At 54.0% G+C, this 27,044-nt stretch overlaps 1 protein-coding gene across 1 annotated transcript; it reads right to left on the minus strand.

Annotated features, from left to right (window-relative positions):
• Window positions 1-150: 150 nt before the first annotated feature.
• Window positions 151-23,543, minus strand: Wfs1 (wolframin ER transmembrane glycoprotein). The gene is made up of 8 exons (XM_021210479.1): window positions 23,434-23,543; window positions 17,652-17,888; window positions 11,375-11,457; window positions 9,550-9,694; window positions 7,708-7,878; window positions 7,166-7,246; window positions 5,513-5,664; window positions 151-2,744 (listed from the first exon to the last, which is right to left on the minus strand). The coding sequence occupies exons 2-8, from the start codon at window positions 17,881-17,883 to the stop codon at window positions 939-941; spliced, it is 2,670 nt and encodes an 889-aa protein (XP_021066138.1). The 5' UTR covers window positions 17,884-17,888; window positions 23,434-23,543; the 3' UTR covers window positions 151-938.
• Window positions 23,544-27,044: the final 3,501 nt, after the last annotated feature.

Genomic DNA, 27,044 nt, shown 5'->3' on the forward strand with positions numbered 1-27,044 from the left:
ACACACACACACACACACACACACACACACACACTCACACATACTCACACATACACACACACTCACACATACTCACACACACACACACACACACACACACACACAGACACCAGACAAGGCTGCTTGTAATCAGAGCAGAAGGCAGGGCTGTAGGTTTCAAAGCTTTTTTTTTATTTCGGCTGCCTTAGAACTTTGCTTTTGGCTCTGCCACACTGAACATAGCCAAGCTTACCTATGTACTGAAAGGGACACTCCTGCAGTATTTCCCAAGTCCTGGGGTACTCTGAAGAGATCCCCACAAACTCCCTACCACCCCCAGGTAGGCTGTAGTGTTCAGAGCCCAGTTTGGACATGCTAGACCCAAGTCGGAAGCCAGGCAGGACGTGACCACTGGGGACAGCCCAGAGAGGTGAACCACTGTCAAGGCTTAGCAGCAATCAAATAAATAAGAGACACTACCATGAAGTCTACACAGACACATATTTGGTTCTTCGAAGAACAAATCCAACACAGAGTAAGGAAAGGGCAGGAAGGGGGCATGAAGAACTGGAGAGGAAGATTCGTATCTGTAAGTGCTCTTCGTGACGGAGGGGCGTTGGGGCCAGGTTCGGAGGTCCAGCTCTGCGAGGGAAGGGCAGGATTGTGAGTGAAGATAGCATGCAATTTCTCATGACACTCGGCATTCAAAGTGGACAGTGCTAAAGAGAACCACCCTCCAGCAGGATCTGCGATCTACAGGTGAGCACAGAGCCCAGGATCTCATGGGATATAACCACACGAGAGCAGATCACATACACACACACACACACACACACACACACACACACACACACACACACACACACACACGGCACAGCGCTGCTCCAGCTGGCTGGGTGGCCACACAGAAGAACCTCACAACAACATGCACTGAAGCCTCCTCCAGCGGCAGATGCTCCTCAGGCGGCAGACAGGAATGGGAAGAAGAAGAAGTCGAAGGCAAACTTGAGGGCACCGTGCACTGTGCTACGCCAGTCCTGTTCGATCTTCACGTGCCTCCGGGCAGGGGACAGCTGTGTCATGCAGTTGAGGCAGCTGATGGCCTTGAGCTCGAAGACGGGCCACTTGCTACCCAGGCGGCCCTCCAGGATGGTGCTGAACTCTATGAGGCTCCCCTGGCGCAGGTTCAGCAGCACGTCCTTGAACTCGCTGCTGGCGCGGAGAACAATGTCCTTGGTGATGTCGTCCTCTTCATGGCCGCGGTTGCCGTTGGTGCCAAAGGGCATGCCCACTGTGATCTCAAACTTGTAGCGGTCGAACTTCTTGATGTGGCAGGGGTGCTTGGCCAGCTGCTTGAGCCGGCAGAGCTCCTCCTCCGCTGTTGACGTGTTACCGGAGCTACAGGATGGGTAGGCCTCGCCGTACAGGCAGCGCATCCAATCACCCAGGAAGAATGGGAGCATGTTGATGGCCGACTCAGCGCTGTTGTCGATCTCGGTCACTCGGACATACTTGAAGCGGCCCGTCCATGTGACCCTGTGGCCCTCCAGGTGGCTGCACAGGATCTGGGTCCGGGCCATGTTAGTCTCCTTCCAGGCCCGTGGCCCACACAAGAAGCCATATTGCTGCCAGGTGAGTGTGGAGTTGTAGACCTTCATGCCTTCTGAGCGGTACACGTAGAACCAGCAGAAGAGCAGGATGGCCGTGAGCCACACCAGAATGAGCTTCACCATGGAGCTCTTCGTCAGGGACTTGACCATCCCCATCACTGAGAAGTTGGCCTTGGTCCACCAACGGAAAAGCAGGGGTACGCCGCAGATCACCGTGGTGACCATGATCTTGGTGAGGTCCAGCGACAGGAACCATCGGGCAAACTGCACCGTGCCCATCAGGGCGAGGCCAGCCACCAGGATGGGGAGGGCAAAGAGGAAGAGGAAGTAGCCGATGGAGGCCCGGACCAAGCCCAGGCCGGTCGACTGGAGTAGGATGACCACGGACAGTTCACACCACATGAAGCACACCAGGTAGGGCACCAGGTAGCAATAAGTGCCCTTGAAGTTCCTCAGCTGGGCCATACGGAAGAAGAGGTAAAAGAGATAGACATAGAGCAGGCAGGGGAGGCTGACGTTGAGGATGATGAAGTGGCCGACAGGCACGGTGAAGAATGTCTGGCCGAGCACTTTCAGGAAGCGCCAGTCCACAGGCACAGTGGGCAGAAGGGACAGCAGGCCAGCAGTCACCTCGGTGACCAGGGCACGCCTGGTGTAGGGCTCGGCGGAACTGCTCAGGCTCATGTAGCTGGTCACCGTGAAGAAGGTGGAGATGACAGCCAGCTCCGAGCAGGGGATGCAGTCCTTGCTGGCCAGCGGGAAGGAGAAGATGACAAAGACGACTGACAGCAGGAAGTGGATGTAGGGCTCCAGGTGGTTCCAGCCGAAGTTCACTTCTGCCTGTTCCACGTCTAGGTTGGGCTCGAAGCGCAGCAGCAGGTCGGTGAGAGTGCGGAAGTTCTCCCAGGCCTTGCTGTCCTGGAACACCTTGAGCGTGCAGATGACCATGGACACAAAGGACAGGTAGAAGACCACCAGGGGGATGAAGAAGGCGAAGAAGTCGATGGTTAGGTTGCTGATGATGAAGAAGAAGATGAGGGCGTTGATGTGATGGGTGGGCACGATGGTGGAAAGCCAGTGCATGCCGGCCTTGGAGGCCACGTCAATCAGGTACTCTTTGATCTCCATGATGGCGTGTAAGGGGTACTTCACCACCTAGCGGGGGACAGAGAGCAGAAACCAACTGGGACAGGAGCCCCTTGCCATCCAACGCAGACTGCCTCTAGTTCCCTGGTTCTGTACAAGGTGGATACCTCGCCCTAGGCTTTCCCACGCCCGGGCCTCGTCCTAACAGATCTGTCTTCCAGGAGCACCTCCCACTCAAGTGCTCCCCATATTCCACAGTCCCTAGAGACCTGCCTTCCCCTGAGCTCTACACCTCCACCCTGAGATCCCCACTGTGCTGGTTTGAATGAGAACGTTCCCTCAGAGGCTCACGTATTTGAATGTTTGGTTCCTGGTTTGTGGACTGTTTAGGAAGGGTTAGAAGGCATAGCACTGGAGGTGGAATTTAAGGTTTCAGAAGCACACACAGGGCCCAGTCGTCTTCTCTCTCTAAGCCTGCAAATCTAGATGGAGGCTCTCAGCTTCTGTTCTGCTCCAGCGCCATGCCTGCCTGCCTGACACTGTCGTAGAAATGGACCAACACTCTGAAACTGTAAGCAAGCCCCCAATTAAATGCTTTCTGTTAAAGTTGCTTTGGTTATGGTGTCCCTCATAGCAATAAGACAGTAACTAAGACACCCACCTTCTGCTAAGGTGACTGGGGACTTGTACATGCCTATTTCATCTAGGGGAAGCCACCTGGGCACCTAGATCCCCATCTCCTGCTGCAAGATACAATAGCATGCCAGGTGGTTTGGCCACACACCTTTAATCCCAGCACTTGGGAGGCAGAGGCAGGCGGATTTCTGAGTTTGAGGCCAACCTGGTCTACAGAATGAGTTCCAAAGTGGCCAGGGCTCTACAGAAAAACCCTGTCCTGAAGCCTGTCCCCCTACCTGAAAAAAAAAAAAGAGATACAATAGCACTGGGTTGCCCATCAGCCATGTGTCCCTCTCCAGAAGGCGGATACCAACACTGACTCTTTCCTCAACTGCCAAAGGGACGGGAGTCATTACATCACAGGCCACATGGCATGTAACATACAGGTGCAGTATGAGCTCTCTGAACGGGGAGTTCAGAGAGCTCAGTGCCCCGCCCTCCCCTGACACAGGAGATCAGAACACTGCAACCCAAGCTGACAGGGAGCACGGCCACCGTCACCCAGCACACCAGAGGCAAGTGGCGGGAAGCCAGCTTCCGCTGAAACCTGAGAGGAAATGGCCACATCAGATTCTCCATAAGGGAATGTAAAACATATAGGACTTTAAAACATTCAGTTTGCTTTTAAGAGGTCACCCTGACTCCCCAGGCTTGAGGGAAGCTATTGGGAATCTAGAACATTCTTTGCGGGAGCCACATCAGTTCGGAGGCTCCTGGCTGTGACTGAGAGAAACCTCCGCGTTTCTGCATGCAAGGGACCTCTGCATGTCCCTTGAAGGCAAGGCATGGAGGGCTGGGTGTGTAGACACCTGTGAGGGCTTGCCACTCTGTTTCTACACAAGATTGGCCGTGGCTGCCCGAAACTGGGATGCTTCTACACACTGCAACACGGGGCCACATTGATCTCCTCACAGACTTTAAATCTTTCTTTCCTCAAAGGTCTTCCAGGCACAAAGCTCAGGCCATCACTGTGGGGTGGCAGGACACACACTCAGACTGAGTGTGGCGGAAGGAGGCATCACAGTGCACACTGGAAGGCTCTGGCCTGAGGGTCCCTCAACACATCCTTTCACCTTGACCCCCATTAGCAGGAGTGGGGTTCTTCTTTGCCAAGAACCATATGGACCCCGCCAGCTTCCTCCTCTTAGGGGAGAACACCAGCTGGGAATCCTGTCTGCAAACACACTCAAGTCTAGAGAAGCTGAACATGGACCGTCCTCACAGCCACGAGCCTCGACGCCAGCCCGAGGCTCAGAACGTTCCCAGTGACAGCCCTTTACCTGTCAGTGCTCAGGGCCAAGAGTGAGGTTTTACCTGTCAACAACCCGGGGGCACGGCTCACACACGGGCCTTATCTCTCTGGACTATTGTGGTGAGCTGCTCCCCACTTTCTTCTGTCCTGTCTCCCCATCCCCTGTGGTGGCCTGCTTCACTCTCCAGCCCCCTGTGAAGATTGTCTGGCCACTTCCTAGTCAGCGGACCTGGCTGCCCCCATTTTAACCTAGTTGTTCCAGTCTTACTGGTGTGTGCAGTTCATGTCGTCTTACCATAAACACTGGCACTGAGGCCTGCAGAGCTATGGGCTACAGAGCAGTCCCTCTGCTGATTGTCCCTTGCGTGGGCGTGGCTGTGCTGAGGGATGCAGATGGACACATCTGACCAGGTTCATAAACTGACCCGGAGCAGCTCTGTCATGGTCCTATGGCCACACCTGTGTCTGCACTGAGTCCTAACAACAACGTGGAGACTGGTCAAAGCAGGAAACACTTCTAAATCCCTCCTATTCTTGCTGTCTCCCGCCAGTGTCTGCTCTCCCAGCTCACCTTTGGTGTCCCTGTATGGTAGATTCAGTCACCAGGCCCATGGCTGAGCTGGCCCACAGACCCTAGCACTTGCTTGGGGGGGAAGGCATATTTAGAAAGTGGCCTCTGTCCTGGGCCACAGACCGCATCGCTACACAATGAATCTAAAGGTAAGTCCTGCTGCCCTGGCATGACCCTCCCACCCAAGTATCCCCGTAGGACCCTGCCTCTGCTCACACAGGAACCTCGGATGACCCAAGGGACCCAGATCCAGGAACGTCTGTGAGGTTAAGGGCCTCTGGCCTGCAGCTCCCAAGGGCGAGCCAGGGTGCCAGGCAGGAGCGGGGTGGCACGCACCTTCTGGCGTAGTGGCAGGTCCTCGGGGCTCTTCCCTGCCAGCTCATCCTCATCTTCATCCTCATCCTGCAGGAATAGGTTGGTGGGGATGATGCCCTTGGCATACTTCTTGGTGAGCTCCACAAAATCGTCCAGAGCAATGTAGTTCTTGGCTGAAGCACAAAAAGACACCGGGTTCTCCAAGCCATACACCCACTGTGGCCCTGATACCCGCAGGACACAGGATGGCAACTTGGGGCCCAGCCAGGTTCAGGCACAGGGCCATCGCTCGGGCAAAGACATTCAAAAGAACCAGTTTGGGTGTGGAGGAAGTAGTCTGTCTGCCATCTGTTATCCCCTACCTCTGCCTCTGACCTAGGCAACACACTATGTGTATGAAATGGCATGCCCTTCTGGTCCCTAATGCCTAAAGCCCACCTTAAGCCAAGCCCTACCGCTAGACTGCCAATCAGCTGCACCCTGGCACACTTTGATGCATGGTGTACATGCAGGGCATCAGGATGCTGGGGACTAACTTCCCCATGGACACCCACCACCCACCCCCCCCATACAACAGGATCTGTGGGCCTGCTACTCTCTGACCCCCATCCATAATGACCCAAAAAGACCTACTACACACCCAATAACTCCTCCACCCAACAAGTTATCATGTGCCACCAAGCTCTCATCTCACAGCATTGATACAAGGGTAACATAAGTCTGTCTGCCTTTTGTTTCCACCCCCACCAGGATCCCTTGAGGGTCCACTGTGTGTCTGCAAACCTCCCTATCTCACCTATCTCGGCCAAGAGCCTCCTATGCAATGGAAGCTTTTTGAAGCACTGGGAAATGCCAAGGACAGGTAAAAGAAATGTAGCATGTGCTAAAGGCTGGGTTCTCAGCCTTCAGGGAAGACAAATGCTAGGCACCGGCAGAGTCACCAAGAGCCACGGCCATGCTGGAAGCTCTCACTGGGCTAGGTTGGGGAGGCTACACTCAGGAGTTGACACGATGAGTCACAACTGTGCAGCCCTGTCCCACCCACTGGGCCTCACAGGGATGCTCTGGACTTAGCTCTCCTATCAGTGCTGAGAAGCCCCTAAGCCCCTCCCCCACCTGTCCATCTTCTCCAGGATGGGAACCTGAAGCCCTTGAAACACAGATTCCACCCCTCCAACCACATGACATCATGGTCTAGTGTCTTCTGATTCTCTGACCCCAGACATTCCACGGCCACTTCCAGCTTCCTGGGTCCCCAGTCTCTCTCCCATCCCACACGGGCCCTGCAACACACTATATCTGCCTCAACACAAGTGTGCAGTGGGACACATCTCACACAACACTCAGATCTCTCTCTCTCTCCTGCCTGTCTGTAGAGCTGTCTCCCTCACTGACCTTTCAGCTCACTCAGGTACCAGCCCTATCTCTGGCCTTCACCAGGTGAGGACGGTCACACTGAAGGTCTGTTTCCTACTGTCATCTGAAACTCCCAGTGTACAAGGCTTTGGTCCCGGGGACCAAAACACTGCCACCCCAAGAGACTGAACAAGAGTGCATTTAAGCACGAGACCTGGTAGGGGAGCCAGGCTAGGGCACACAGTTAAGAGGGATGCGGTGCCGGGTGGTGTGCGGGAAGCAGGTAGCAGGATCGCAGCGCAGGACGGACATACTCACATTCACTGCTGACGAGGCGCTCCAGCATGCGCCTCTGCTTCTGCAGGGACTTGGGCACTGGGCCTGGCTGCGCCCCTCCATCTGTGAGACCAGAGAGGATTGGAAGCTGGGGCTGCTGAGTTGTCCTGCTCTGTAGCCCACTGGGCATTAGGATCCTGGGATAGCACTGTTCTCAGGGATCACATGGCCTGGGGACTCATCATATGCAAGGGCCATATCCCTGGGTAGCCACTGCTGAGCCGTCGAGAGGAGTGCCAGCATATTCAGGGATGTACACACCCATGCATCCTTTCTCTCTTTGCCTGGCACTGCCTCTCCTTGACTACCTTCAGCCAATATCATATAATGGGCACCCTGGGGGTAAGGACCCGGTTCCCGTAACTCCCTGTATCTCTGGTCCTGGAACCAGAAGCAGCCCAGAACACTCTGATCAACAGGTGAGCAACAAGTGGAATTTATAGTCTCCCCAACAGGCCCGCCACCTCCCAACCCCCACGGGGAAGGCAAAGGGTGGGCGGTTGTTGGTGAGATGGCTGGCCTACCCTGCTCGTTGACCTGCCCGACATTCTCCAGCAGCTCGGACACAGCCACCTGCTTCTTCTTCTTGGGGTTGAGTTTCCAGTACATGACCAGGGCAGCCTTGCGCACGGCCCTTTCCAGGTCGGTCTCAGAGGATAGCTGCTTCACCTCAGCCTCGTTCTCAGAAGTGATGCCTGAGAGATACAGGCATTAGGCAAACCCATACCTCACAGCAGCTCCCTGGGAGCCCTCCCCAGAGGCTGGGCACAGGAGCGTGAGGGAGGTCTGACTGGCTTTGTTGACTCAGGGTAGAGTAGGTACCTGCCCCCAGAGCGTGTCTGAGCCCATCCCTGACAGCACCCGTGCTCCAGGTCGGAGGCCGGGCTGGGCTGGCCATGTCTGAGTGTCCACTGCTGCACAGGGCTGCCTGTGCTTGTTTCATCTCACACCTCATCCTTGGGGACCCTCATCAGCAGGCACTACAGAGGTGCAAAGCAAGGTGCTGCAGGCCCAAACCACAGGTCTGAACAGGAACGAGCTGCCTAGGATGGGGGTCTGATTCACTGCAATTACCAGTGTGCATGTGGCAGGAAGGGGCATCCCTGTGCCTGCCCACAGCGTTTTCTGGGCTGCGGCCCTTGCCAGGGCATCTGGGAACATGGGGTCTTCCAAACAGAGCAAAGAAAGAATGCCAGAGGCTCAGGAGAGAAAGGCTAGCAGAGACGGGTGTGTGTGTGTGTGTGTGTGTGTGTGTGTGTGTGTGTGTGTGTGTGTGTGTGTGTGTGAAGAGGAGCCATAAAATGGCATCATGTCTCTCAGGAGGACTTCACTTTTTACCTGCCCAGGAATCCTGGGGTAGGAATGCAAGGCAGAGCACGCAGGCCAGTTGAGCCTGTGCTGCCTCCCCTTCCCACCCTCCAGGGCTATGCCCCTGCCTCTGCTCCCAAGCAGCCCTGGGGACCACTGCACCAGATGATGGTCACGTGGCTTGCTCGCCCCTTTGCTGGCCAACTCTGGTTACTCCCCTACCCTGGCCTGGGCCGTCTGGCTGAGACATCCTGGCTGACAGGATTTATTGGGGGGAAACCATTCCTTTTTTTGTTTTGTTTTCCCTTCCCCAAACCACCAGTCAAGTTGTCAAAGGGAAAAGATCTATATACTAAATGTAAGATTGAAAACCCTATGATATATAGAGAAGAAAAGAAAAGATACGAAGTGCTTCCCCGTGCTTTGGGTTATGAGTAATCTGTATCCTGGTGGCTTCTATCTATTGCAGGTTTTACACAGCAGCATAAAAATTTACAGTTAATAATAAATATCAAGTGGCTGGAGAGACAGCTCGGCGGTTAAGAGCAGTGACTGTTCTTCCACAGGTCCTGAGTTCAAATCCCAGCAACCACATGGTGACTCACAACCATCTGTAATGGTATATGATGACCTCTTCTCATGTGTCTGAAGACAGCAACAGTGTACTCACACACATAAAATAAACAAAATCTTAATAAATAAATATCAAAATACAATAACAAAAACTATGTGAAGCACCTGTGTCACCTTTTCCTCAGACTTGGAGCCTGTAAGACACTCACAGACCAGGACACTAGGGGCAGATGCCTCTCTCTGACTCTAAGATTTACTTCCGGGTTTGGACTAGAACCCAGAGGAGAAGTGAAACCTAATCCATTACTTCTTGTAGGCATCAAGCACAGGACAAAAGATGTGGGATTGGCCTAGCTTGTGAAGTAGCCAGCCGACTTCCAAAACCTCTCAGTACGAGGCGATGACCAAACAGACTTCTCCCTTCCCAACCACATGACCAGCACTGCAAACCACACCACCCCAGGGCAGCCCCCACACAGCCTCACCTTTCCGGTCAGCTAGGCACCGCCTCAGCAGCTTCACGGCCTCCCGCCTGCCCTGCTTGGCTGCCAGGATTAGCCAGGCCACGGCTGAGCAGCTGTTGAGTTCTTCATCGGCATCATTGGCAAGGCGTAGGTAGTGTTTGCCCACCTAAGAGCAGAGACATCCACCAGGTTCCGGATTCTGGGACCCTGTCCTCCCCACCATGGGGCAGGTGTGGGACCTCCGATAATGACGTAATCATGAGCCCTATGCTCTGCTCAGCCACTTCTCTTGCTCCTGCCTCCTGAGGGCTAGAACCCCACTGTGGTCAGAAAACTAGAATGGCTGACTCCCTTTGCTGCCTCTCAAACAGCTCAGGCTGAAGAAAGGCAGCCAGGGAACGCTCTGGCCTTAGTCCAGATCACTACTTATTGTTATAATAGAATTATTTTTATTAAAACTTATTACATTTATTCATTCATTTATTTATTTATTTATTTATTCATTCATTCAGAGGACAACTTGTGGGATTCAGTTCCCTCCTTCTCTCATATGGATTCTGGGACTCGAACTCAGATCAGCAGGCTTGGCAGCAATCACCTCTGCCTGCTGGAGCCCTTTCACCAGCCCTGACAGATCAACTGGAACACAACCTTGGCTGCTTGCTTACGTGTGGGCCTGACAGGTTTTCTCTTTTCCACGGGAAGTTTGATTAGTTTAGACAGATTGTAGAGCCCAAAATATTTACTATCTGGCCCTATGCAAAAATGCTCGCTAATCCAGTCCAATCTTCCCACTCTACAGATGGGCAAAGTGAAGCCAAGAACACAGGCCAGGAAAGAGCTGGGCATGGCCACGAGCTTTAGCAGGCCTGGGTGATAGGCTGGGGCAGGCTTCACAGTCCAACACAGCACGGGGATGCTCTCTAGCCTCCAGAGAACAGGCACAGGCTGGGAATGACTTCAGAGTCCCTCAGAGTCAGAGAAAACTTTCCTGGTGTCTCTGCATAGAGCCCTTCCCCCTCCTTTGAGGGTCCTAGGGTGGGAAACTCCAGGAGTCACTTGCGTGAGCCACAGACATAGCAGTCAGAAGTCACTCTAAGTCCCTGTGTCACACAGTGACCACCCCCCCCAATAGGGTGGGCTGAGGTGAGGGTGGAGGTGGGGTGGAGTCCTCCGGCGTTCTAGACCATGGGATGGGAAATAGCGGGGAACCTGGACTATGGTATGGCAGCCTGCAGAGGACTAAGGACAGGTTGGAGGAGACAAAAAACTTCTTGGCCTCCTCTACAGCCAAAGAGTGGACCTGCTGACTCCCACCTGCCAGGACACCGTGAGGAGAGAAAAGATGGCTTATCAGGTCTCTGTCCTCCTCTCCCTCCTCCCTCCGGGTCTCTGCCTTGTCCTGCCTGAGCTCCTCCTCTCCCTCCTCCCTCCCGGTCTCTGCCTTGTCTTGCCTGAGCTCCTCCGCTCCTGACTCTCCTGTCCCACAAGGCCCTGGGCAGGGTGGGCCTCCAGCTGAGACAGACCCTCCTTAGGAAACAAGCCTGTTGCAGACAGCTGGAAGAGGGTGGGTGGGCAGGAAGGAGGGAGGGTGCCCTGGACGAGGAGCACATGTCCAAGACGGGATGTGTGTGGGACCCGAGTGGTGAGCACAGGGACACCAGGAAGTACTGAGGGAGAAAGAAACCCACCCAGACCTAAACAACTTGGAGGTGGGCATAGCTGTGCTAGCTCCCTGTGCCTACAGAAGAGGCCAGACCCCTACTCCAGGAGCCACAGGACACCAGGCCAGACCCATCGTGCTGGAGTCACGTCCTAAGACTCTCCCCCAGACACTGGTCCTCACCTCTGTCTGAGCTTTGGGATCTCCAGCCTTGGCTTTCTCCAGGACTTCTTCAAAGGGGATCTCCACATCTGCCTTCGTGGGACCTTGAACAGGAGAAATCAGAATGTCACACAGTCAGGCCTTATCCCCGTCAGTGGAATGGGGGTTGGCTGGACCAGGTTTCAGGGGCCTTGCTACCCACTCTCACTTTAACATTGAGGCAAGGGGCAGGAGGCTGAGGGTGTGACAGACAGGCTGCCTTCCAACGCTGCAGTGGCTGCCGGTTCTACACTGCAGGTGTGAGGGCTGGGAGTGGGGTAGAGGCCTGAGTCCCATCGTCACCTTCAGCCCCAGTCTACTCACAGGACTGTAGTCTGAGAGGCTGGAAAGAGCAACAGTGCACACGGACACTCAGCAGACAGTGGGGCTTTGGAGGGCACAGCTGACGGGCATTCCTTTATTCCTTAAGAGTGGGCGTCTTCCCTGTCAGGGCTGCCTTAGGCTGGGAACTTACAAACTGCAGTTGACTGCTTAGGGCTCTAGAAGCCTGAGAAGTCCGAGTTCGAAATGCCAGCAGACTGGTTTTAGAAGGGCTTGGTTTAGTGTTCATGGTGGCACCTTGCCCTGCCTTCTCATGGAAGGGGAGAGTCAGCTCTTCGACCTACTCTATACGGGCACCAATCCCATGACAGTCTACCCTTACGAGCTATCACGCTCCGATAAGAAATCACCTTGTCCTGGGCTGCAGGGACATGTACACAAGCCTTGCATGGTACCTCCCTGCATGGTTCAGAGATGGACACAGTCAGGGCTATAGAATCTACACTGGGCCATCCTCTCATGCCAGATTGGTTCTGGGGCAGGTCCTGACCTCTGTGAGCCCCCAGACAGGGGCCCTGTCCATCTCTTCAGTTAGTTCTCACCCACAGTCCCCATGCATTTGAAAGAATCTGGCATGACATGCTAACTTGGCATTTCTGCTGGCTGTCTCAGGGAGGAGAGCCCCTCAGGTACGCCATTCTGTCTGCTTACACCAGTTCCTTCATCCATCCCGGCCCTCAGCTGTGTACGGGTGTGCTTCACCGCACTGGATCTAACTGGTCTCCATGCTCCAGCTTCCAGTAGTACAGCTCAGCAAACTCAGGGCAGACAGGGAAGTGTGTCGGGCCAACAAGGTATGAGCAGGTGCCTAGCAATCCTCTGCCCCGCCCCCCCATCCCAGCACAGCAGCCCTGCCCCTCACTCTGTCTGGCAATGGGCTGCCTGGAACTTGATTCCCTCAAGCAGCAAAGGGTGGGAGACACTCTCTTGCTCGTCAGGAGCAGGGCCATGCTCAGCCACACCAGGCTACCTCTGACATTCCCTGACCGTGCACCAAGCCCCTCAGAGGCAGCCTTCAGAAGCAAGCTACCTTCTGTTTTCACACCGAGCCAACTTACACCTTAAGTTCCTTAAGCTTCCCAGTGCATGTTAAACCCTCCCAGAAGAACACAATTATAAGCATGTGAGCAGTAAATCGGGGACAGCATCATGTCTTTCACATGCTATGCTCTCCCAACTCCTTTAAGGTCCTAGGTCCTTGGCCTCCAGTGTTTCTGCCCCTCTCATGTCAGCCATCATGAGGGACTATGATGATGAGCAAGAAGAATGACAAAGGCACCAGGACCACACCACCCTTGTGGCCAGAGCAGAGGATCATGTACCATCAGGGTTTTCCCACACGGGGCGGTCAAGGCCACTTGGCTGAGGGGCTCCACAATAAACAGAGTAATTGGGGCTACCCTGAGCCAATGGGGTTTCCCATGGAGATAGCCAAGTTGAAGGAGTCTCACACAGGTGGCTGGAGATACTCACTCCTCTACACAGGGCAGCCAGAACTGAGATAGTCCCCCACATGGGGCAACCAGGGTCACTCTTCAAAACACGTGGAGCCCACCGTTCTGGCTCCCAAAGCCTTAGAGAAGGCATGAAGGTGGACAACTGCCCAAGGAGTTTAGTGGCCAGAACCAGGCTAAGGCACTTGGCTCCTGCCACCAGCCCAGCAGACAGTTACTGGGCCCAGAAGCCATAGGCACCAAGTTGATGAGACTCCCGTCCTTGTCACGGCCCACTCTGAGAGCCAGTGAGGACAGCCATGCTGTCAGCTCAGGTGACATGATGACTGGCGACATCAGCCCTGCCTGGAGGGCCTTCCTGGAGAGGCTGACATTTTGAGGCTTGGAATGCAACCAGAGGCTGAAAGAAACAAACAGAGGCATGCTGCCAGCTTTCCAGAAGACGCAGAGAGCATCAGCGGGGACTTCACGACCGACAGGGCAGCTTACGGTACCGACTGGGTCACAGCGTGTACTCGGGGATGTGGGCCAGGTCCTGAATGGCCAAAACCGTGACTCAGAGGATCACTCAGCTGTGTGGCCTAAGGTCAGCAGGGGGAACGTGTTCCCACACCCACATCTACATTGGGTCCTCACACCTAAACAGTCATGGTGCTACTGGAAGTCCTATGAGGCCCAGAGATTCCAGAGAGACCCAAAGAGATGAGGAGAAAAGGCTATAACCAGGCTGGGACGGAGATGGCTTATCCCAGAGGCCCGTGCTGGATCCAAGGTACATCTAGACCAGCATTGCAGATCCACACAGCACAGCCTACATTCCTTCCTCCTGTCATGCCAGGGGCCCTGGCAGCCCATAAGTCTCTGACATGGCAGAGTAGCACCACTACCTAGCCTATCACAGGCAGCTGAGGACTAGTCAGACCTTCCACCAGAGGGACACAAGAGCAGGCCTGCATACTGCATCAGTGGACCAGGCTGAGTCTCCCTGCCCCCTGTGTCACCAAGATCACCTAGGCCACCTAGGTCAGTAGGACCACAGGGCTTCTGCATGAGCAGAGTGGCAGGACTCGTTGGGCCTGAAGAGCAGGTCACCTATGAGAAGGGGCTGGGCTCCTCTGCTGACTGGCTGGGCACAGCTGGAGACGACTCATATATGGCTCATTGCTGGGGCAAAAATTCAGAATGGACCCAACTCACTGCTCAGCCACCTCCACTGATCCCCCAGAGCCTCGTCACTTCCCGTGGCCTTCCCCTAGCCCGTGTCACTGTTCTTCCTTGGCTGTCTGGTCTCAGGAGCATCCAAGTCCAGCCATGGCCACCATCAGTAGCAACTTCTTATGTGCTAAGTTGCCAGGGCAAACAGCAGGGCCAGGAAGTGTGAGTGTCCCATACTGTCTGGTTCTATACGCCAGAAGCAAGTCTGGGGGACAGTTGGAAAAGGGGGACCCCTAGGCAGCTCTGTTCCATGTCCTAGGCTTTGAAAGGCAATTCAGGTGACAACCTTCTCCAGGCAAACTTCTGATGCCCTGCAGAGTACATAGACAACCCCACCTTCCCTCAGGGGCTCCAACCAAGCTTCCAGCACTGAGATCAACCCCAAAGACACAATCACTCATTCATCACCATACTGCACAGGCCTGGGAACAGTTGTATAGGGCAGCCATGAGTCTTGGACTTCTGTCACCAAAGCCCAGCAGGCTCCACCCTGGGGAGAGGTAACTGGCTTGATGCAGGCTGTGCAGCCTGGTGAGGGTTCTCTGGGCACAGGGACTCAATTCCCAAGGCACACACTGTCCTTGGCCACCGAGTCCCTGGTGGCCCACTGGGTAAGCACATGATCAAACTACTCCTAACCCCGCTTCCCCCTCCTTGGGTCCACTGCTTCCTTTTCTCATTTGCTTTCTCATTTCTGAGGAAAATGCAACAGGTGACAGTGCCTGTCCCCAGGCCTGAAATGGGGGTGGGGCTGGTGCTTCAGGAGGTCTAAAGAGGTCGTATGTAAAGACAGTAGTTACATGTTTGTTAGCTGAAGTCTCCCTGGTGGGAACCCTAGGCCCCACTGCTCCTACCAGAGGGGTGGGGTCTATCATCACATACCAGTGACCAGGGACAGGGAGCTGAAGCTTGGACCTTTAGGACTGGAGCCTTCAGACGGCTAACCCGCCTGGCTGGCTCTGTGGGCAGAGCACACAGCTGACATCTGCTTCCTGGTGGTATCTGAAACCCACAGTCTGAGCCTTTTACTAAGTTACCCAGATTGAAACCCAGCTTTCCGGTCATGGCCTCTGCCCCCATGGTCACACGATATCAGAGAGAAGGGGGTGGGCACTGGGCTTGGATCTGGGCCAGGCCTTGCCTACCTTAGCAGCAAAGCTGAGCTCTCTCTCTCTCTCTCTCTCTCTCTCTCTCTCTCTCTCTCTCTCTCTTTCCCTGCCTCCCTCCCTCCCAGATTTATTTATTTATTTTATGTACATGACTGTTCTGCTTTCATGCACACCAGAAGAGGACATTAGATTCTGTTACATAGGGTTGTGAGCCACCATGTGGTTCCTGGGAATTGAACTTGGGACCTCTGGAAGAGCAGTCAGTGCTTTTAACTGCTGAGCCACCTCCATCCCCCCGCAGTGATCTTTTAAGACAATTCATAAAGCAAAGGGCCCGAGCACAGCACAGTGCGGAGGCTGATGCTACCAGGAGCCTCAACCTTGGCCAACCAGGCTGAAACCCTTCAGCTCTGCCAGGGAGGCAGCCAGAGTGGTCCCTTGGGCCAGACACTGAACCTCCAGGCTGTCCTTCATCTGTGGACAGACTGACAGACAGTGGTATACACAAGAGGTGCCAGGTGGGGACGCTGCTGGGTTGGAGTGGTCATTGAGGGCTGCTGGCCTCTCTCAGGGGGAAACTGAAAACGTCAACAACTGAAACAAAGTGACAGCAGAAACTGACCAGGATGAGAGGCACTACCCCATCAATCACACCTACCACGCCAGGGACCAAGAGAGTCTCACACCAACCCAGCCATATGTAGCAGGGGACAGTCTCAGCATGTGCCTGGCAGTAGCAGAGGCCACATAGGCAGGCATCCCCTCTCTACAGCCGGTAGAGAGAAGTCATTTGACGTGAACCTTCCCACAATGACACAGCCCCGCTCTGAGACCAGTCTCACAGGCAGGCAAAGGTCCAGTGGATGACACCACACATTAGCACACTGTGTCAACCATAACTGCAAAGTGCACACAAATGCCGGGGGGGGGGGGGAAGAGCAGAACAAACTGGAGGGGATGGGCCTGGTGCAACGATCCAGGGCCTGAGTCAACACTAATCGGTTGCTACCCAGAAGCAGAATTCTCCTCCTGCATTGTGACAGGCCACGCCCACTCTCCCTACATGATCCTCAGTGCTCTTCTCTGACAGGCTCCTGTCCCCTGTCCCCCAGACCCTGTCCTGCACCGCTGGACTCCAACCACTGCTGATGGTGATACGGGAACTCTCACTCATTTCACCTGATGCTAGCCCCGCCCCTCAGGTCTGGTCTCACACAGAAGGAGAGTGGCACGTGCTGCCCGAAGGGGTGAGAACCTGGGGAGGCCAAGGGCTGACAAGCAGCCCCAGTGTGGTCACACAGGCCCAGCCCCTGCAAGGCACAGAATTCCATCCTCGGTCTACGGTTAGACCACCTGCTCTGTCTCAGGACGATTTCAAACCAGGGGCCTGGGAAAACTACTCCTAAGGTTTCATTTTCACCTAGCAAAGGGCTATGCGGTCAATTTAAATGCACCCCAAAAGATGCATTTTTTAAAAAATGTTAATTAAGAGACTGGGAAGAGAACATCAGTCTGCAACACAGGAGGAGGCTACTGCTCTAGAAACTGCTATCCCCATAGTGTGTGTGTGTGTGTGTGTGTGTGTGTGAGTGTGCACCCACATGTTCATGCGTGTCCTCCAGCAGGTGCCAGGCTTCAACAGAATATGTAGTTCTTCACATGGGTTGAGGCTGGGAAGATCCAGCGATAGGAGACCCCAGAGCAAGTGGTACCCCAAAAGGTAAGGTGAACTGAGCATTTTGGGGGAGGTTCTCAGTGGGCAAAGAGAAGGTGCTAGACCACGAGGGCCACTCTGAGGGATGCAGAATGACAAGTGACAACCCAGAGGTAAGACACAGGACTGGCAATAAGCTCTCAAGACACTCTGAGAGCTGGGGATCCAAGCGGGGACACCGAGAAGGCAGGTTTGACCATGAGCATCTCTGAGCCATGAGGCCCATCTGCAAACTGCTGCATGGGAGGAAGGAGAGAGATGCTGATGGTAGGGATGGTCATACGGTTGAGAGCTACACATGCTTTGGAAGCGGCAGCCTCGGTAGTACAGAGCAGCTGGACTTGAGGAGCTTCTGTAGGAGCCTGGTCTATGCGCCTGCCCTGCTCCCTCTGCTGTGGTCTGGAGAACTGGCCCCGCCTCCTTACCAGCTCTGTCTGTTTCTTCCCGGCTGCTGGTATGAGGGGCCCGAGGCTCCGGAGAGGCTGCTTCCCCACTTCGTCCAGCACTGGGGTCAGCCTGAGGTCTGGGAGCACGAGGTGGTTCAATCTTGTCCTGCTCCAGTGAGGCGGTGGCATTGAGCCTGGCCCGGGCCTGGGGCTGTGGTGTGGGTGGAGGAGGTGGGCCAGAGGGGCTCGGAGGTGGGGTGCCTGAGTTCATCTTGCCTGCAAACAAAGGGGAGGATTAGACACACACAAAAGCCTCCCGAACCAGCCTGGTGGTAAAGCAAGATTTAGCAATCTGGGTGAGATTGCTAAATTCTGCGATCTCATTTAACTTGACAACCCCACAGGGCAGCCTTGAGTTCCCCTCCCATCACGTCATGCCAGGGGACCTTGGGCTTTTGTGCCTTCAATTGAGAAATGAGGATGACGCTGATGACACTGGTAGACTGAACCTGGTCTGGCCATGGGGGATGCATGGGTCCCATCGATGGGAACTGTGTCCAAAGAGCCAAGTAGATTTCAATCTAGCATTTTCCTGCACAGGGCAGAGTCCTTAATTCAATTTACTTTCTTCTTATTTTTCTTTTTTTTTTAATTTTAAAAACAATCCCTAGGGATATTTCGAACCAAAAGCATGGCCAAGCCTCATGACTCTGCTTGGAAATCAGCACAGGGCCCTGACCTGACTTGCAAATGCGGGCTTCTGGGAATGGCAATGCCCGAAAACCCTGTCAGCTAGCCACATGTGTAGCCTCAAGGGAGCATGCCGATCCAAGGGAACTTGCAGACCAGTGGGGACTATACATCCACAGCGTCATCCAGACCCATCAAGATATACAAATCAGCAGGATTCATACTCACAGGAGCCCACAGACCCGGGGGGTGGGCACAGCCAGCAGTGCAGTGACTAAGGGGCGGGGCTCTCGCACAGTCACCAGACCACCTCAGACTCTAGAAAGGTAACGTCCAGGGATGACCCCTACCCCACAGTCATAGACAAGACACCTGCCATCAGGCAAAGGCATTGCTCAGTCCTGCCGTGCATCTTCTGTGGGCTCCTCCAAGCCAAGCAGGTAGGAATGTCCCATCCCAGGTCACTAGTGGTGAACCCCTTCAGCCTTCAACCTCATCCATCACCCAGACCCCAGACACTGAGGCCCGAAAGGAGGAGGAGCTGTTCAAACAACTTGAGGTGCCGAGCCAGGGTGCAAAACCTCAGCAAACATTTCGCTGAAAGAGGCCGTCCCCCTCCCCACCCTTCTCCAGGTCTCTTCACTGACAGACACACTGGCTGTCATTCCATAGTACCCAACACCTGGTGTCTCCATGCTTGTGCCCTGCCATGCCCCCCCACTCCTCCCCACCCCTCCCCACCCCACCCCCACCCCCTTCAGTTGCAGCTCCAGCTAAATGTTCACCAGAGTTACTCCGAGGCTGCTATTGAGGTTCTAAGCAGGCCCTCAGGGCTTCTGTCCAAGCTCCTCTCTGTGATGGAGAAGAGACCACCTTCCTGACAACAGGGCATTACTTCATAACCGCAGGTGCCACGGGGAGTGGCCGGTTAGCGTAGCCCCTGCCTCGGTTTCCCCACATGCAGATCCGTGTGCAATGGGATTTGGTAAAAGAGAAGGACACCTGTAGATGGCGAGGCATCTGAAAACAAACCAAAACAGAACAAAACGGAACCCCTAAATGGGGGACTGGGGAAATAGTTCAATTGGTAAAATGCTTGCCAGATGTAAGGACCCCTCAGTCACAAGGTAAAAAACAAAAGCCTTCCCAGGCAGTGGTGGCACTTGCCTTTAATCCCAGCACTTGGAAGCCAGAGACAGGGGGATCTCTGAGTTCAAGGGCAGCCTAGTGTACGGAGCTATTTCCAGGACAATCAAGGCTGGACATAGAAACCCTGTCTCAAAGAAAACCAAACCAACCAACCAACCAACAAACAAAAAATGAAAAGCAACAAAAGCCTTATGCAACAATCCCAGGGATGAGAAGGTAGAGACAGGCTGACCACAGGGCTTGCAGGTCAGTCAGCCTAATCTATTTGATGAGCTCCAGGCCAGTGCCACACCCTCTCTCCAAAAACCAAGGGGGTCAGTGACTGAGGGACACCAGCTAAGGTTGACCTCTGGCCTCCCCCAAACACATGCATTCGCACATACATCCATGAGCACATACCTACATATAAATGCGTGCACATCCGAGAGCGTGTGCCCACACCAATACACACGCAAACACGCACACTCACGGCCCTGGGTGTGAACACCTCTCTCCCTTAGGTGAAAAACACCTTATAAAAGGAAGCGTCAGGGACACAGGCTATGGCTGGCTGCTATGCTCCTGGGTAAATTACTGGGAGCACACTGCAGTCAAAGCGAAACTATTCAAGGTAAGAAATCTGGCAAAGGCAGGGAGGATACAGGAGAATTCATTCTCAGGTTCTGGGGTTGAAGGGCAAGCCTAGTTGAAGTCACAGAGCTTGTTAATTCAATTTTCCTGGAATTATTGGTCACAGAGACACAAGAATCAGACCTGACATGGAGGGAAAGAAGGACTTGCCTAGTGTCATAGAGAGCCCAGAAAACAAGGCTGCACCTCGAGAATTAATGGATGCAGGCTGAAACCTGAGGCAGCCAGGCTTCAGGCACTGGGGACTTACTGGGCTGAATGACCTTAGGCAAGTCCTTCCCTTGGGCTGGAAATCCCTGGCTCTGGGGGGAGGGAGAGCTTCATCATGCAGCTCTGGCCCCAGCTCCACAGGGGCCAGAGCAGAGGCTTAGAATCCATCACTGAGTAAGATCCCAAAACACAAAGTGGCCGGCATTCTTTCCCTGTGAACGCCAAAGCATATTTTTATCCCATCTACACAAATGCCAGCAGCATCAAGGGGCCGGGCTGAGGAGTAGCTAGCCCCAGAGAGGCCACCCTGGAGAAGGCTGCCTGACTGTGGTCTACAAAGACCAGGGCTATAGGACTGCATGGGAGCCCTCTATCTCTCCCAGACCACCTCCATTCTGCTCTGCAGGGGATCAGGCCGTTTTCCCAGTCCCTTGGTCTCGCAGGACCTGGAAAGTAAAGATGGCCAGTATTGCCAAGTCCACGTGGTACTCCTTAGAGACACCTGCCTGCAGAGTTTGCAAAGAGAAGGATCCCCCACCACGATCCTTTAGTGTCCAAAGAGCCCGGTGAGGAAGTCCTCAGCCCCCACCGCACAACTACTAACCACGATCTTGTACATAAAGATTCAAAGACAGAAGACAAAATATAATATTTAAAATCGATTTGGTAATCATCCTGGGTCTGTGTAGGATTTGAAAAATTATCTGTAGAAAAAGATAAAAGAAATGCCCCTCCTCCATGACAATACTTGCTATCTCTGGGTAGGAAACTTAGCTGGTTTTATTTTAGCTTTTAAAAACATACATGTCCTTAATTTTCTATGTGAATGTGGAACACTTAGGGAATGAAAATGAAGCATTATTTTAAAATCCACCAGTGACCGTGTCCCTGGCCTGTGAGGTCCACTCTGGCCTGGCCTGACCCAGCCCTCTGGCATAGAACTGACCATCAAGACAAGGTCACAAAGCCCTTGGTGGCTCCCAGGTGCCTATTTTTGCCCAGAGTATTAAGTCCAAACCAAGGAACAGTCCAGCTCTCCCAATGTGACAAGTTCGTGGGAAAAGAGGGGGAGTGAAGAGGGAGGGGCATGGGCTGCAATGGTGGACAGCCAAGCTTACCATGTCTGGCACCTGCTCTGGGCTGGCTGTGTGGGCCTATGAGCCCGCAGTGTGGGGCACTGAGCCTCCCTGTCCAGAAGATGCTCCAGGGCTAATGTTCGAGCATCTGACTTGGTGGGAAGGTGATCTGGTTAGACAATCCAAGATGGAAAAGCCATGGGGATGGACTGGGCAGAGGCATGCTCCTCATTTAATGGGAAAAGCCAGGTCATGGACTTTGCAGAGGCCTGGCTGAGCCTTCAGGACAATCAGAAGAGAAAGGGAGATTTCTCAACATTAGATGTGCCCATGCCCTGGAGGAGGGGGTAGATAGATAGCCAGACATCAGTTCCCTGGAGCCAGAAGGAATGCCAGGCTAGGAGATGAGTCTGATCCATAGGTCAGAGGAATGTAAGAACTGTTGAGGGTGGCTGGAGCTTCAGAAGCCCAGAGAGGAGCGTGGGAGCCATCCAGGCAGAGTGAGGGGCCTACAACAGGGCAAGCGCAGGGGCAGACAGGACGCCGGGAAGATTGTAACTGGACTTAGTAAGAACTAAGAAATAGGGACTCAGAAGTGGCTTGGCATGTGATTGGGGGCTTTAGCCCTCTTCCTAATGTAAGAAAGGTGAGAAAAAGGGGTACCTTAGAGAGAACAGTGCTCCTACCCATTGCCACTGCATCACCACCAGGGACAAGGACGTGTCTGGCATCTGTCATATAGTGTAGGTGTTTCCGGGGCCATGGTAGAGCTAGGTCTCCTAAGCGACCAGCCCCAAACCTCCTGAAGGCATAAGGGAGGCCGGCACTGGGGTGTTCCACACACTTCTACCTGGGGAAGGAGGCGAGGAGGGCATCTCCACCCAGTCCTGCCTGTATCTGAGGAGGTCCAAGGAACATTCAGGAAGAAACTGGAACACAAACTCTCTCTAGATTCCTAGTCAGATGAAAAAGTACCTGTGAATGTCGTCAGCACCAGAGACAGAGGTCAACAGGTGAGGGACATGGGAAGGCAGCCCCTGTGATCCCCAAGGCCTTCAAGAGCCCAGGACAGGGCTCCGGCTCCGAGTGAGGGTTGGATTCTAGAGAGGAAAGTTCCAGCAAACCACCTGGGGTCTTTGTCCAAGGTGACAGAGGAAGGGCTGCACCTGCTTGCTGGGGGGGTGGGGGCAGAGGTTCATTAGCTCTGTCCATTAGGTGCATGGTCCTGTCCAGGCCCCAAATCTACTGAGTCTCTGGTGTCAAATGGAAACTGTAAGTCCTACCCCTAGGGCTCGAGTGCGCAGTGGAGGGTAGCTGTGGCAGGGAGATAATTCCAAGAAACCAAAATGCTGGTTTATTGGACTCTCATATAAGATAACTAACAAAATACGGTGAAAGGACGCAGCTCCATCACACCCAAAAGTGCAGGGTCAGATTTTCCAGAAGTGTTCCAGTCATCTGACCAGAACCTAAGTTCCTCCAGGTGTGGTGCATACCAGAGCTGGGGTCATACAACGGCCAGCAGGTACCTAGTTGGATGGGTAACTACAGGCGGGTCCTAAGGGTTCCTGCTGTCCTACCTCCTTTACTGAGGACCTGGAAAGGGAGAGAAACAGACACAGGACTCCCGGGTGGGCTGAGTCCCCACGCGCCCCAGGAATCAGGTCCTTCATGGTTCTGGGCAGGGAGTCCAGTCCGGGGATGTAGGTCTTGATGGGACGGCTCTGGGGACGTGGGCAACCTCTCCAACTCGCTGTCCCATCCGCAGCGCGGTCATGCGGGGAGATTTGCGAGAGTGCCGGGACTCCGGGGCTGAGTGAGAGGCGCACGGCTTGGGCACCACTGGCCCAGTTGGGGCAGTAGACGCCTCGGGCTCCGTGGAGCAGCGAGAGTCCTGGCCTCCAACTTCTAGCAACTTGGAGCGGACTTGGGGTTCTGCCACCCATCAGGGTAAACTGAGGCCGGGAGAGCGGCGCCTCCCAGCGCTCCGTAACCCTCCCTGACGCTGCGCACCCAAGGCCAAGGCCAAGGCCAAGGCCATGGCACAAAGACCCTGAAGAACTTACCGGCCGCAGTGCTGGGCCTCCCAGCCCGCCGCGAAGTGGCTCCGAAACCGCGGAGACTGCAGCGGCCAGCTGAGCAGGCGGAGCGCGCGGCCCTACATTCAGCGCGGCCCCGGGAAGGGGGCGGGGCCCGGGCGGGGCCTCTGCCACCCTCCATTCCTGCTGCGACCCAGGGAGACACGGCCCGCTGAGTGGCCGGCAAGCCTGCCAATCACTATGTGCTGTCGCGAATCACGGAGCGCCTCGCCTTGCAGCGACTCGCACTCTTGGGTCGCCAGGCGGACAGATGGCGCCGAGAGGGCGGGTCTGGCCGGCCCACAGCTTAAGTTTCCGAGTGGACTCGGCCCCGGCCCTGCCCCTTCGCCGCCCCGCCTCTAGGACATCCCTTTCCTGACCCAAGCTTGTAAGCCTGCCGCATAACAGGTGGTTGGACCCAGGAGCAAGTCTCGCCACCTTTAGCCCGCCTCTGCCCCGTGGGGCCCCATCTTCAGACTTCAGACTGGCTATTACAATACTGACTAACGTCGCGCACTTCGTGCCAGGCGCCCTAATTCCGACGCATCGAGATACAAAGAGGACTCCCCAGTGTAGCAGCGAGTACAAAAAAAAAAAAAAAGTGTGTGTGCACGTGCTACCAAGTACTGCCTTAAATGATCAAAACCAAAACCAAAAGCGGATCAGCACTCTTTAAAGATTAGCCAGACGATAATGCCAGGCTCAGGCAGGTGGAAGCCCCCCCTCCTTTTTTTTTTTGTCCTCCAGAGTGTCTGAGAGGTGTGGTTTGGAGATCAAAACTACAGTCTAGTTCCCGAGCTCCGCTCCTTCCTTTCCTGAACCGCACATCTCACTGCACCTGCTCCGGTGATCGATCTGCCCTAACAGTTCAGGCTGACAGAGACAGCATCACCATCTTATCAGGAGGACGGAGCCCTGGTGGCTTGGGAGATGCACTCTGCCCACTGAACCACTACAGCCAAATACTTTGATTCTGCAACTGCTCAGGGTCGAAGCCTCTCAAGTACCCCAGCTAGGCTCACAGAGGAGGAAGGAAGCTTATCCCAGCAGAGTGACTCTGTCCTGCCTCCATCTGGGTCCCTTTCAGAAGCAGAGATTTTCAGGTTCACCCCTAAGTGTGGGGTGGCTGTTTCGGGGTGAGGGGGGGGGTAAGTTCAAGAAGCAGGAGCACCAGATGGTAGTGGCTTTTTCAGAACTATAGCCTTGCCTTACCAAAACAAGTTGCTGCGAGTTGCTGGAGAAGTTATATTAAAAAAAAAAAAAAAAGAAAGAAAAAAAACTTCTCCCAATATGGAAAAAGAAACGTGGCCTCTGCCATGGCAATTCACATTTCCATGGTAACTAATTGTCTTAATGCATTTTCTGTTGCTATGACAGAATATCTGGGACTAGGTAATTTGCAAAGGAAAGAAGTTTATTTGGCTCATTGTTCTGGGGGGGTGGGGGGTGGGGGGGAGAAGCCAGGATCCCGCAGCAGCACGTGGCAAGGGCCTTGTCCTGCATCATCAACGTGTGCAGGAGAACAGAAAAAAGGGTGGGTGGCACCAGAAGAGTAGAAAACATAAGGCACCACTCTTTGTAACTAATTAGACCGCAGTAATTAATGCGCCCCTCCAAAAGACGTCAACCCCCTTCATGGCCTAACCACCCATTAAAGGCTCCACCTCCTCCAAACACTTCACAGCTAGGGACAAATGTCAGCTTCTGTTACTGCTAATGTAAATGTAGTTCAACTGATACATGAAAGTTATACAGGTGTGTGGAGTACTGTTTTGAGGATCGCGCGTGCACACACACACAGGGAGAGAGAGAGAGAGAGAGAGAGAGAGAGAGAGAGAGAGAGAGAGAGAGAGAGAGAGATTTAAATCAGGGTAAACATAGCTCAAGCATTTGTCATCTCTGTGAAGTTTTCCTTCTATTTTTGAGATTCCCAGCACACCACCACAAGTATAGGGCCACTTTACTGTGTGACAACCAGAACTTCTCCCTCCTCTGACTCAGTGCCCACCTCCCACCTCCTGCAAACCACAACTAAACCACACACCTGTCTCCTCCTTCTCTCCCAATTATCTCTTGAGCACTTAAAACTTCTTTAAAAACCAATTTAGTGAGTTTTTGGGGGTTTTTGGTTTTGCACTTGACCCACCTACCTTCCGTCTGGGATGGCTGGGGCTTAGCCCACCCGGAGAATTAGCATCCTGTTCACACTTGCAAGGCTTAGCACAGAGAGGCCGGTACTAGCTGGGCTTTGTCAGCTCATTCTTTATGGCCTCTGTGAGCATGGATAGCATGGTCATCTGCCCCTGTTGGCCACTGTCCAGGACGTCACAGCAGCCTGGCTCTCAGGATGCTGCATAAGCTACCACACCCAGAGGCCAGAATGGGGCAAGTCATGGGAAGGACAGATGGAACAAACCTTCCTGTGATGAAGGGAAGAGAGGGTCTTATAAAACTGCGTCTGACTGTTCAGGGGGGTCTCAGAATACAGCACCACACTGACTTCTCCAAGGAGCTGAAAAGAAAAAAAATGAACAAAGCCACAAGCAAATCCTAAAAACAACAGTGAGAGCGAGGGTAAATTAGCAAACCATACTTGAAGAGTGGACACCATACAGCTTGAAGGAAAACACAAGCTACCAGACACATACAAAGGAACCGGGGCTGAAAGGGTGGCTCAGTGGGTAGAAACACTTATTGCATAAACCTGAGGACCTGGGCTTGAACTTTAGCACCCAGGTAAAAAGTTGGACACAGCCATAGGTTTACCTGAAACCATAGCTCTGTTAATGGTTGGAGACAAGAGGATCCCTAGAGCTTGCTAGCCACCAGTCTAGCTCCAGGTTCTGTGGGAGACCCTGTCTCAAGGGAATACAACAGAAAGCAATAGATCAAGACATCCCGCCTCCTCCTTGGGCCTCTATAGCCTCCCCATACACATACTACACACATTACACACATACATCAGACCCAAGCTCATACTTTCACACACCAAAGAGAAGATGAGCAGGAGGAGGAGGAAGGGGAGGAGGAAGAGCAGGTAATGTTTTAAAATTCTCTCAAGAGGAGTGCCTTGCAGTAAACAGATGCCCCACCACCACAAGCTGGAAGGAAAGGGAAGGTGAGAGGAGAGATGGCCAGTGACCCTGGGCCAGGAAGGGTCACATGCAGAGGAGGAATAATCTTGGTGGCACCACGTTTCTCAGGGACTTTTCTCTGGTCATGGCCAAGGTTCCCTCTCCTGTAGTGACAGGCTTCATCCATCAAGTACAAAAGAAGAAAACGTACAACCTGGCAAGCGGCTGTGCTGAGCCAGGTTCTAGAGGGAAACCGGCTCGAAGATCCACTCTGACGGTGACATCACAAATGTAGGGAAGACCATTAGAGCATGACCAGGTACTGGAAGTGGTGACCAGCAGTGGCTCTTAGCTCTGATTTGATCTGAGCCAGTAACTTCCTGCTGGGGCTGCCAAGTGGGAAAATATATACCACAAGCTCCCAAGAAAGGCCGTGTTAGCCCACAACTAAAAACTACAGTCTTCTCTCACAGAAGTCAGGATGTTCTAGGATGGAGGGAGGAAGGAAGGAAAGAAGGAAGGAAG

Source organism: Mus pahari, chromosome 13 (genome assembly GCF_900095145.1).
Source record: "Mus pahari chromosome 13, PAHARI_EIJ_v1.1, whole genome shotgun sequence".
NCBI classification, from domain to species: Eukaryota; Metazoa; Chordata; class Mammalia; order Rodentia; family Muridae; genus Mus; species Mus pahari.

What these genes read in the sequence shown, in the direction of transcription:
- Wfs1 (XM_021210479.1), bottom strand. Translation starts at nt 17,883, where the DNA reads ATGAACTCAGGCACCCCACCTCCGAGCCCCTCTGGCCCACCTCCTCCA. An exon ending in GGAAGAAACAGACAGAGCTG is followed by an intron (nt 11,458 to 17,651) that starts GTAAGGAGGCGG and finishes CTCCTGTTCAAG; the next exon opens with GTCCCACGAAGGCAGATGTG. An exon ending in CGGGCAGGTCAACGAGCAGG is followed by an intron (nt 7,247 to 7,707) that starts GTAGGCCAGCCA and finishes CTGGTCTCACAG; the next exon opens with ATGGAGGGGCGCAGCCAGGC.